A 13107-nucleotide genomic window follows, 5' to 3' on the forward strand; every position below is an offset into this window, starting at 1 on the left:
TTAGCCATCACCATGACCAATTTTAGAACATTTTCATCACTCCTAAAGAAACCCCATACCCAGTAGCAGTCATTCTCCATTCAAAGTACACTTTTAAAGGGCCCTGTGTCTGTAGTTCTTTAATATGTAGGCTGTATGAAAAATAATCAACTCACGCTATTTTAGATTATTTTTATTAAGCAGTCATATTATTTATTTTCCTCAGGGCTATTACATATATATTGTAGATCTTTGCATTACGTTACCAAAAAACACTTGCTTCTTCTCAAATCATAGTAGTAGATTTATTTAAAACAATCAAAGTAAGTGGGAATGCCTAAGTGCACAGTAGCTACTTTTTAAGTATTAGTAACTTAGTTTATAAACTTCTTAAGCAAAAATCCAAAGTTACATTAGGAGACTGTTGTGTGAAAATATTCTTTGAAAAACTACAAAATAAAATTTTTAAATCATTAACAAATATTCTCCAATTCTGATGTGCTAATAGTTTAAAAAGTATTCACCTAAAACCAGTTATCAACTTCATAGGTACTGCTATTCTTTTGAGTATACATAGCTATGACTAGCTTCCTAAAACTATCCCACAGGGAGTGTTGATAGATATCTGAATCTAGTTGTCTTAGTGAGTGTTATTTTTATTATTGCTGTTGTTATTATAAAGATGGCTATCTTTTCTCTTAAGATTCAAGAATTTCTTTTTGCATTAACAATGTCAGTTGCAAAGTTGCACTTTTATTAAAACAGTCTATTGTTTTCAATTTACAACAATCAAGAAAGTGGGAGAAATAATCAGCCTTTTTGTTTTTGTTGTCTTGCTATTTGAAAATCATATCTGCTGTTATAAGTTCACAAGGAGATAGCATATTAAGAATTCAAACTGATAAAGTGTTTGACATTATAAAAACGTATTGTCCCTATTTTTGTTTTAGATAGCAAATAAGATAACAGGGTAAGAATCCTAAAAATTGGATGAAATAACTCTGCCATGTAGAACTATGCTTTTCTGTTATTCCCCCCAACAAATTTTGTTACTGGTTGATACTTAAAAGTTTCATCTCGTATTAAAGTATGCTAAAAGAGACAATTAGATATAAAATCCTATTGTTAATGATAAAACGAGAATATTAGCGGCATCTGTTGAAAATATAGGCTTGATGTAGTTAATACATCCTTGGAAGCAGACTGATTATATTCTAGTTTAGTGTAAAATGTTAAAAGTATATTTTACATAAGAGGCCTTCCGTAGGAAATTCTTTTTGCAAATATAAAGGCCATATCTTTCCTTGAAAGACCTGTTGATTCAGAGATGTTAGCCAGCTATCTTTACTAGAACACTTTACAATGCTAAAAATAGTCCACTTCAGTTAAATATGGATATTTTAAAAAAGAAAATCCCAGTTAGACTGCAACAGAAGGACATTTTGTGTGACAATATTTTGCATGATTAAAAATTTAAACAGAATAACAGCTATTTATATTTACAGTTACATGAGAGTAATTACTAAAGCAGACAAAATACTTAGAGCATAATTTAATAATGTTTTCCTCTAGCAAAGGTGCCAAAATAGTTATTTGCATAATTTTCACAATTTGTACGGAAACATAGCTAAGTGAAATTGGGAAGACATCTCTCCCCAACCACCCTTTTTCTTTTGTAGGAGATGTGGGAAAGGGACTCCTATATCATAACAACTCATTTTTGTATCATTTCCCATAAAAATCATGACCCTTGTGTCAACCATTAGGTGAAAGAAATGTGTTCCATTCATACTTTCTCTTTTAGGGTCTTTCTTTCAATGGCCAGCCTCAGCCCAACTTCAAGGCTCCTAATTATAACATTTACTGGTTCAAAGATTAACCTTCTGAGAGGGGCATTCTGGGCTCTTGGTAACATGATCAGCTTGGTCTTCTCTTGGTCTCTCTCTTTCTGGTTCTTTGTATAGCAGGAGGGAGATGATGGTATCTGGCACATTCCTAGGATGACTTGAAGATAGCAGCCTTCTGTGTTTAGGGCTGAAAGATTGTGAACTCTGTTAGCTGAAATGCCACTCCAGGGAGGTGAACAGAACATTAAAAAAGCTTTAGCTGTAGGGAGTATATAGTGCAAGCAGAGTCAAATTTGAGAGCTGGGACTTGAGTGGACATTTGTCCCTGCTTTCTACCTTAATAAAATCTGAGTGTTAACTGTGGGAAAGGGCATTTGAGAGATCACTAAAAATGAATCATTAGAGTGCCCAGAAGAGCTTTATTATGATGTACTGTGAATTCCTTCAGAACCAACTCTGTACTTTTCTATGTGCTCATCAGGTAACTGAGTAAAAAAGTACAACTCTTTTATGCTCTACCATGGAGATTAAGCAATCCGCTGAATTATAATGGCAAAGGCATACACTCTTCTACTGGGTTCAGTCAATATCCTTTGGAGAATTCTGTGGCAAGTGAGACTAGATGTCCTTTCTTGAACTATTTTAAAATTCTCAAGTGAAGTTCCGTATCTCAAATGAGAGAAACCAACTTAAGTGAAGCCTGGGCGAAGAGTACTGGAAGCTTTCGTTCACTCATGCTCTAAAGGATTAGAGGGTTCCAGTCAATAAACAAAGCCATTTTATGGCTCCTGACGGGTAAATTGAGGGGACCGATTTGGTCAAGGACCAGTATGAGGATGTTTCTGTTCAACAGTTAACAGGATTCAACATGATATGGAAAATACAGGCGTGTAAAACTATACTACGGCACTCACGTTGCCAGCTAAAGCCTAAAACACAGCCACATTTACATATGTGTCCATCTGTCTGTTTTTACACTTTATTTTTCCAACCAGTGGGTGAAGTGGTTTTCATCCAAGCTGCAGTCTGAATTTTTTTTTTTCACCCACCACTTTGCCTTATATCATATAGATGCATATATTAAAGTGCATGTTATTTGTCTCTGGACACACATTCGCCCAGCCTCGGCTGGGTTTTTGGTTCTCTGCTGGAAGGTGAGCCCATCTTCATAGGCCCCCGCTTTGCAGCGGCCAGCAGTTGGCTCGGATCACCCAGTTAGGGAGCTAAGTGTTGCGGCCTTCTCCAGGTTACAGAAATCCCCCATCGCCGGCCTGGGTGAAGCCACCGGGGGCCACAATTGGGGCAGAGCCGGTGAGAATGGAAGTGCTTTAGGTCTCTTCAGTGGAGAGCCTGCGTAAATCCTGTGTAAATAGAGGGAGGATAACAAAGAAGGAGCCCCTGCAGCTCTGAGCATTTGGAGCCATTTGGGGCTGAATTTGCTAAATGCTGCTTATACCGCCTGAAAAGTTGAAGAGAAAGGAGCATAAAATCCCCTCTGTTTTTCCCTTTCTGCTCCTACCCCGGGGGGAGGGTGTTCAGGACCAGGGAAGCCTGAGGTAAGCCGATGAAGACTTGTTTTTTCAGTGCTCTTTTGAGTGTGAAAAAGGTGGCCTGGGTCACTGTCCTCTCTTTAATGTCGGAAACCCACACGGTTAGTAAATGTTGCATGTAAACGAAAGCATTTCATCTCTTCTGCTTCCCTCCATGCTAGTGGGCCATGAACTAGTCACTTGAAAAATCACAGAAAAATTTCACTTTAACGTGTCCAGACAGTTAAGCACAGCAGGAGAGTAAAAGAGATCAGTAATTAGCAGGTCTCACTGCTGGCCCCTCACCCCACCTCTGGCCCCTCACTCTCCCCACATTTCTGGGTCTTCAGCTTCCCCCTCCCCCAACCTGATCAGAGGTGAAAAAAAGGTAAATTGCATGTGCAAAAAGATTTACTTTGTGGATGGTTCTTGGAAAGCAAGTTTTGCAAGGCTGTAGTGGAAAACAGAACTAGGCAAAGGTGGCTTTTTCTTCTTCCTCTTCTTCTTCTTCTTCTTTTTTTTTTCCATCTCATTTGAAACCATGATGCAGATTTCTCAGTGGGATATCCTAAATTAAACTCCTGGAAGGTAGTCCCCAGAAGAAAATATCTTTTGACTCTTAGTATCTAATATATGTATTTTGACTGTTAGTATATTTTAATTCCATTTTCAAAGTATTATGTCAAGAGAAAAAAGAAATGATGACAGAAAATTGGTTCACAAGGTACTGGGTGTTACTGTTCCATGGCTACCTATTACTTCATTTTTAACTGTAATGTTCCGAGTCATCTGAACAGCCTGGGCAAGGGGCAGCCCACTCTCTCCCAGAACCCCCACTTCCCCTTTGAAATAGGGCAGGTTTGAGATGGAGTACTGTTTTCATCAGCAGTATGTGACCCATGTCTCAGACATGTAAGGAGAATCTCTGAGGAGGACCACACACATACACAAATGACACTGGCCATGATACCATGATACCCAGTGCTCATGGAGCAGGCAGAGGGGAGTGAGGGAGCCCAAGGGTCTGTGGCTACTAGAACAGGTTACTGGGGGCAAGGGGTCTCCTTCATGGACAGTTTCTTCAAAGCAGGTTATATTCTCATTGGGTCCTACGAATATGTCTAAAGGATCTTGCTGCCAATTTGTCCATGCCACTAACATTTGAGTGTTTACTCAGAGCCACGGTTCGGGAATCAGAAATGACACAGCCCCTGCCTTGGAAAAGTTCACAGTCAAGCAGGACAGAGAAATTAGTCAACAGATAAATTGCAAAACAGAAAAGTAAATAAAACAGAGGCTAAGGCAAACTGCTGAAGAACACTGAAGAAAGCAGAGTACATTAACTCTGTTAATGGAAACTGGAGAAAGCTTTGCCAAGGAGATTGCTTTTTCACTGGGTTGTGGAGGTTGAATAGGAGTTTGCCTTGACAAAGAAGAATGGGAAGGAGGGTTAGTAAAAATGAAGGGAAAGGGCATTCCAGGCCCAGGGGAAAGGACTAAAGGCATGGCATCTTGAATGATCCCTTGGCTCAGAAAGGTCTTTAAAATTCCACAGATGCTTCTGTTTCAAAATCATATTTAATTTGAAATTTACATCCACAGGGAACAATAATGATCCTATCTCTAGATAATGGATATACCTGTTTGTGTAAAATATGCACCTGCTTGTTTCTTGGTTCATACTTTTAAATGGGCTGTCACCCGCCATGACCTTGGAACATGGATGCAAATATACAAGACCTCACTCTTGGAGCTTGTTTCCGGGGCAGTGAGGGCTTATCCAGCATCTAGCTTCACTTTTCACATTCGCTTGTCCTCTGAGCAGGTTAAGGGAGAGGCTAGAGGATGTGAGCCTGGGCTTTGGAGGATAGCACACCCTGCCACTTCCTAACTATGTGATCTTTGACAAGTTACTGAATTTCTTTGAGTCTATGTTTTCTTATCTGTAAAATGGAATTGGTAAAGTAGTTATTTCATTCATTTGCTGTGAAGATTAAGTGAGGATTGGAACATTGCAAATGCCCACTGAAAGGTACTTGTGATAATGAAGATAATGACAGTGACGGCAGTATTGATAAAGAAGAGGGGCCTGTATGCTAGAGATAGGGAAATGATGTGGAAAAGGGACTATTCTACTTAACGTTAAATACGCCCATCTGAAGAACTCTATAAATTTGTGTATGGATGTATAGGTGTGGCTACTGGCAGAAGTATGCAGTTCATCCACAAATGACTTGTGTACGACTTAGCGACTGATTTGAAAAAGACACAATTTAGTTTATATACATATAGGTTTATGATCATGTGCATAAACACCTATGTACTTGTCAATATACCTAATTCCTGGAAACAGACTGTTAGAGAAGATATATATGTGTGCGTGTATATGAAATTAGTGAATTTACATGGCACACAATGAAAAGGATAATATAGTGAGTTTCTGTTTAGCAAAAAAGAGGGGAAAAAAGCCATGTTCTCTCAGATGAGATATCATTCTTTTTTACAGCATATATTTTGTATGAATGTATTTAACTAGTAAACCTGGTCCAAAACTTGGGGAAGTATGATTATCATTTTTTAAATATTTTATTTATTTATTTGCCGGAGAGAGGGCAGAAGCAGGGGGAGTGGCAGGTAGAGGGAGAAGCAGACTCCCCACTGAGCAAGGAGCCCAATGCAGGGCTCGATCCCAGGACCCTGGGACCATGACCTGAGCCGAAGGCAGTCACTTAACTGACTGAGCCACCCGGGCTTCCCAAGACTTTATTTATTTATTTGAGAGAGAGCGAGAGCATGTACAAGTGCATGAGTCGGGGGTGGGGAGGGGCAGAGGGAAAGGGAGAAGCAGACTCCCTGCTGAGCAGGGAGCCTGATCCAGGGCTCCTGGACTCGATCCCAAGACCCTGGGATCATGACCTGAGCCAAAGGCAGATACTTAACAGACTGAGCCACCCAGGAGGGGAAGTGAGGATTAAATAATGCACCACTGACTTACCCAGAAGAAGTACAAATGGTACCAACCAAATATGTTTATTTGTCCTAATACAAGATCGAGAGGTCAGTTTTAGATGACTGTTATTTGACAGTGTGCCAAATGTCACAGAAACTTTATTCTAGTGTTAAAAAAGGGACTTTGAGGCAAGGGGATATATCACTTTGATCACAGTTCTATGAGGTGTTTAATAGCATTGCACAGAGCTCATGAGGTCCTGACTGTATGGACAATGGGTGTGGGTACTCAAATATTTGTAGCATCTCTATGCTCTGAAGGTCAGTCTGGTGTCTCCACTTGGATGACAATAAGCCTGTTATAAAAAACCCCTACCCTCAAAGACTATTGCTGTACTGCGTATATCTAAAGCCCTTCAAGCGATGGCTTACTTTTGGGAGAAAAGTCTGCACATTTTCTTTGAACCTGGACCAGTCTGGACCGGCTCTAGCTCAGTCCCAACTCCTCGGCCGTAGATCTAATCTCTCCTCTGCACTTAGACCTTCTCTTGTGAGAGATCAAACCTTGCTTAGATCTGTCACTGATAACAGAGTTCCAATGAAGTAATGCTTTGAAAAGTAAAAGATAACCTATGATATTAATGTGAGAAAACCAGTGGTTGTAACACTGGACTTGAAGTTGCCAGAACTCTAGTTTATCCTTGACCACATACTACTGTGGAACTTTGAACAACAGCCTAATATCCTGGCCTCATTTTTCTCACTGATAGATGACTGGGTTTTGTTTTGTTTTGTTTTGTTTTGTTTTTGGAGGGCGGTGGAGGAGGTAGAAAGGTAGAAGAAGATGGACCCTCTTGGTCACTACATTGTATTTCTGATAGGGCAAGAAGGCCACATCCCAGTGATATTGGACTCATCATAGCACATCATCGCTGTTTGTATCATTGCTTTATTCCAGACCAAGAAATTGATGTCTAAAATACAGACTTTTGGCTAAATGGAATAAGACAGTATGCCAATGAAAGGAAGTGATGTCCTTTTGCCTAGGTAGTTTTTATGATGTAGAATTTTATGGATTGGGAATTTCTGCTTTAGAATTATCCGAGGATTCTCTCATAATGTGTCCATATCCTTCCTTGATTCACTGGCTACACAGCTATGGGTATGGAGTCTACCAAAACCTGGATACCCATGGTATCCCAGGATTTAGCTTCCCATGACTAAACTCTCTCAGTAGTGGTTTTTTAGGTAGGTGTAGCTCTGAGCGTGGTATGCTCAGCTATGGAAAGTGTGTGTGACTTCCTCCAGAGCATGGGTGTAAATCTAGCCACAGAAGCTCTTAAAATACCACAGAGTTTTTTTTTTTAATTTTAAAGATTTTATTTATTTATTTGACAGAGAGAGACACGGTGAGAGAGGGAATACAAGCAGGGGGAGTGGGAGAAGGAGAAGCAGGCTTCCCGCTGAGCAAGGAGCCTGATGTGGGGCTCAATCCCCAGGACCCTGGGATCATGACCTGAGCCAAGGCAGAGGCTTAACAACTGAGCCACCCAGGTGCCCCGCCCCATTTTAAAATAAAGACTTTATTTATTTATTTGAGAGAGAGACCGTGAGAGAGAGAGAGAGCACGAGAGGGAGGAGGAAGGTCAGAGGGAGAAGCAGACTCCCCACTGAGCGGGGAGCCTGACTCGGGGCTCGATCCTGGGTCTTCAGGATCATGACCTGAGCTGAAGGCAGACATTTAACTGACTGAGCCACCCAGGCACCCCAATACCTCAGAGTCTTAAAATAGGAGGAAGAACCAGAGATTATATTAAGACCTTCAGACAGTAACCACCAGGGGTAGCAGGTTAAGGGGATCTTCTATGTGCTCTATAGCATTTCTTCTTGAACATGAGTGGTCATTAGAATCACTTGGAACACTTACTCACGTTCAGATTATTCGGCTCCCCCCTGGAGATTCAAATTCACTTGGTCTGGGAGGGTACACGAATTTGCATTTCTCACAGTTTCTTCATCAGTGCTAATGCTGCTGGTCCGCATTTTGAGACCCAATGTTCTATAGAGCTTCTTTCATCCTTTGTATCCCTCGTCATCAGAAGATCAGGATGAGACTCCATTCTGCTGGTCAGTCCATGTGATGGAGAACATTGTGGTTCTTCTGCAGTGAATAAAACCCGGGCCACATTGTAGTTCCTCACCATGACCACTGACCAGATGCATGGGAGTAGGATAGACTTGGAACTTCCTACCCATTCCTGAGGTTGCATCTTCTTTCAAATCAGAGGCTCATCTAGTTCAGTGGCTTCCAAAAGCCAGTTTGAGAACCAGTGCTAGGCTGGTTGCATAAGCAAACCCAAGGAACATGTTAAAAATATAAATTCCTTGCCCCTGCCCTGGGATATTTTGAGTCAGTGAATCTGGGATAAGGCCTAGAGACCTGTGTTTTTAACGATCTCCCCTGATGATTCAATACACGTCAAAGTTGTCTATCTACAGGCCTTGAATATTTCTTTCCATGGTCACACACAGTGCATTCCAGTAATACACAGCTCTTTTGAGTATCTTTGTCCCAAATTTAGACTGTACCCTTCGAGAAGGGATTAGTAACCTTTTAGAAGGAGCATTCCACTATTTTTTCTTTAGTTTTTCATCAGCAGAGATGGCAGTGCTGGTGGAATGGCCCCCCCAAAAGGCCCTAATGGACACTGGGTTCTTCAAAGAAGCACCATTCCTGGTATGTTTAGAAGCGACTGTGTGCACACAGGCAGCCCGGCCCCTGAGGCACTATAATGAGTGCGGTTGCCCCAGTTTGGGATTCTCAGAATGAGGGGAGGGTCCTTGCATAAGCTTATGGGTGAGTTCAGTTTTTCCCTCCCCCAACATACAATCACTGGGTATTTGCTCTGGGTCGGACACAGAGGTGTGCTCTCAGGATAAAAAGAGAAGCAAGAGACAGTTCTTGGCCTCAGGACTCCACACTTTTGAATCTTAACTTCAGATGCTGAGATGTACTCTGTTATCTCTTATACCTTTTGGCACGTGCATCTGTGCTCACACACGCACGCACGCACACACACACAACACACACACACACACCCTCTTCGGCACAGGTGCCGGGGATTGCCAATCTTACACGCACACAGCCTTAAAGCAAGAGAACAGTGTCCACTTGAAGAGTTACTAACTTTGGCATCCTCTGCACAATTTTATTTTAGGTTGCAGATCACACAGTTTCCTTTCAAAATCTTTCTTTATGTTGTTGTTATTCCTCCATGCTGGACTTGGTTCACAGTCCATTGGAGGAAAAAAAACAATGGCATTTATTGTGTTAACGTGGAGAGGAAAACTCCTCGCTTTAAGGAGGTGGAGACACTAATATTAATTTAAAAATCTAATGTCTAATATCTACTTATTATAAAAATGGGCACATTTTTCTTTACAATTATCTGTTACACTGGACCCAAATTCAAATATTTTACAACACTTACATAAAATTAAAATTCATATAATGCTCCTGCCTTCTCCAGTTTAAGTCAGTCATCAAAGGATGCTCAATCTAGTTATGTTTTTTTTTTTCCTTGAGCTAAATAGTTTGAAGGTGTTACCAGCCCTCTTTGCTTTTAAGCATGAGAAAATGCACTGTGGAAATGCTGTCTCTCATTTTTAAGGTCATTGATTGGGTGAAAAATGCAAATGCCTCCTCCTCCTCCTTCTTCTTTCTTTCTTTTTTTTTTTTTTGGTTGAACTTCCTTCAATTAAGCAATTAACCTTTTAAAATAAGTATATTCAGAAATCTATCAAAAAGAGCTAAACGAGATTTTAACAAAATCCTGACAATTTCAGCTTAAACATATACACAGAAACCATATGTGCTTCGGAAGAAATATATACACACAGGCATTGTTTACAGTGTGTGTTTTTATATTTGGAAGACATCGAAGGAAGAGCCATTCCATACATACATTATCTGCAGTGTACGTCCAGATAGCCCACATAGATTTTACATTAAGAGACAAAGATATCTTTATCCGTGGTGGGTAGACAGACAGACTGACCGACTTCAAACTTGGACTTGCCATGTGGATTTTTTTTTTTTCCTCATCTCCGGGTACTGCTTTTCAAAATTGCCTCGGGCTACAGAACAGCACCTCAGATCCCCAAGGCCCACTGCCTGGCTCCTAATAGCCACTCTCCATCTGTGTCACATGAACAGCTGATGAGATCGCTCCAGTGTCTGTATTTTGGAGAGCACATCCACCCAGGTTAAAATGCTAGGGTTGCCAAGGAGCAGTCAGAAGCCATTAGTGTGGGTGAGAATTTGCCTTGCAGCAGTTCCTTGGCATGGTGGAAAGCGTGTATGCGTGTCCCTGCTCGAGCTTGTGTATGTGAGTGTGTCTCCTTGTGCAAGCGACCCCTAGTATACACGGATGTGTAGGGAGGGTAGGCAGATGAAGACTAGCCTCCGTAGATGCAGTATTCAAAAGTCAAATGCCTTTTGTTTCCCTGTACTCTGATTAGTTCTTTGACTATTTGGGGTCCCTTTCACTCACTCTTTTTAAATTTTTTTTATCATAACAGACGGCAAAGAAAAAGAGAACAGCAACTTCGGGGTCATGCTCTAGTGTTTGGGCAGATGGAAGGGAGCTGCTTTGCCTTGGGGCAGGGTGGTTGTAATGAAGTGGCCTGTCAGTCTGTAAATAGTGAGGGTCATCTCTTCCATGTGATGGAGGGTATCACATTGCAGTGAAAATGGAAATGTCAATAAAATTAATCTGCCAGCTCTTTGCTGTGGCTTTTCTGCTTCTCTGGTCAAAGAAGGTTGAGGGTTTTTTGGTGAGAAAGGAAGAGAACAGGTATAGGGAAGCCCACAGAGTGGACGCCGAAGTTGGAAGGTGAGGGGCCCAGTGGGCAGGCCGTCGTGGAGTAGCCCAGTCCAAGAGGAAGGAACAGGTCTGGGAATGAGCTGGTGGATCTCCGTCATTCCCTGGGAAGCTGCGGAGCGTCTAGCTCAGGCTACATTGAGCACAGAGTTTATTGTTTTAGGCTTTCTTGGACAAGGTTTTTACTTAGCATGGGATTTATGGCATTTACTGCTAATGAATGTCTATTCTTAAATTACAAAAACCCCCATCTCAGCGCAATTCCCAGATGTCCTTCCAGGACCCCAGCTTCTTAAACACCAGCAGGGAGCATAAACTCTCCACTTCTCTGTTTTCCTCTTTCGTGTGGCTCCAGGCTAATGATGTGCAAGGAAAACACAGCCATCCATAAAGCCCCAGTGCTGTCCCCGTATTCTTCATTTATTTTGCATTTGATTATGCCACAAGTCGGATCTTGTTTCTTTCCTTTTTTTAAAGTTATTAGTTCAAATATTAATGTAGGGATATGGCATATATTGCTGCTCTTGATTGATGCCTTCCCAAAAACAGGAAGACGTGCTCGTATGAATTTTAAGAAAGTAGGGGTCCCGCAATGCCTTGCCGGAAGAGTTTTTCAGATACATAATTTAGATGCCCTCCAGGCAGGCTTTCAAGGCATTTTTGCTGGAGGGCAAGAAAAAATAACTATGACTGTTAAAAGTAAATGATTTTTGCTAATGCACAATTAATGCCAGAGAAAAGCACAGAAGAGGAAGATGGTGATAGAAACTTCTGATTAAGTGAGCACCCTACCTTCATGTATATCTTTTTTTTTTTAATGATAATGATCATGATCAGTGGTGCAGAGAGCTAAAAGTTTTCATGTCATGCAAATGCTGAGTGCAGGGTCATCTGAGGAGTGTGTGAATGTGCGTGCTTAAGAGGTGACAGTCCTAGGAGGGGCTGAGAAGGCAGTGTGTTATGTGCAATGAAGTGACACAGTTACTGTCACCTATGCAGACAGCCTAGAATATATAGACTACAGAACATTTAACTTGATTACCCTGCAGTATGTGTTCACCGTGGGCATGGGGATGCATTTCCACCGAATGGGTTTTCTGATGGCGGTTTTCCCACATTGGATTCCATAATTGACAAAGAGCTACTGCACTGTGTCAAGCACACAATTATAATTGAATTAATGATATGGGCAAGTGTGAGACACACAAAATTAACATTTGAAGAGGCCTGGTTTAATTTTGTCTTTTACATATTTGTGTCTCCAATTATACTTTAATGAAAGAGAATATACCCGCTTAATGGATTTCTTTCAACAAGCTTAGCTGAGCTCATCATTAGCTGCACATTGTTGTTGGAACCCTTTCTGTGTTGTGTCTAATGTATTTTCATTTTTTTTTTCTACCAGGGGATGGTTTAGACAACAGTGTGGCGTCACCTGGCACAGGTGACGATGATGATCCAGACAAGGACAAAAAACGCCAGAAGAAAAGAGGCATTTTCCCCAAAGTAGCAACAAATATCATGAGAGCCTGGCTCTTCCAGCATCTCACAGTAAGTCAAGATGAAAGAGAAAGTTTCGTTGTTTTGCCTGCTGCTAGCGTACTATACAGGTTGATAATAGATTTGTAAAAAAATAAGGTGCCTGTTTTCCCTTTCTTGAAGTCTGATGACTAACGGAGCAGTTAAGGTTTTGCCAACTGTCCCTACCCACAGAACACCCTCTAGGAAGGAGGACGTTTTTGTTTTAATAGGCCAGGAATGGACCTTATTATTCAAAATGGTCTAGGGCCCTACACAGCATGTGTAAATAAATTTGTTATTTATGCTAAAAGGTGTGAGAGTGACTTCAGATACCGCCACCGCAACCAAGGGAAATGGCTCATGAATCCATAAACGCTGCTGATTACACTCTTAATGAAA

General features: G+C 41.2%; 1 protein-coding gene across 7 annotated transcripts in view; it reads left to right on the plus strand.

Annotated features, from left to right (window-relative positions):
- MEIS2 (Meis homeobox 2) overlaps window positions 1-13107 on the plus strand; it is a 202642-nt gene that overhangs the window by 50549 nt on the left and 138986 nt on the right. For all 7 annotated transcript variants that reach the window (XM_078053397.1, XM_078053395.1, XM_078053401.1 and 4 more), the window contains exon 8: window positions 12593-12738. In XM_078053397.1, the coding sequence (XP_077909523.1) occupies window positions 12593-12738 (146 nt within the window). The remainder of the gene's footprint in view (window positions 1-12592; window positions 12739-13107) is intronic.

Source organism: Halichoerus grypus, chromosome 8, assembly GCF_964656455.1.
Source record: "Halichoerus grypus chromosome 8, mHalGry1.hap1.1, whole genome shotgun sequence".
NCBI classification, from domain to species: domain Eukaryota; kingdom Metazoa; phylum Chordata; class Mammalia; order Carnivora; family Phocidae; genus Halichoerus; species Halichoerus grypus.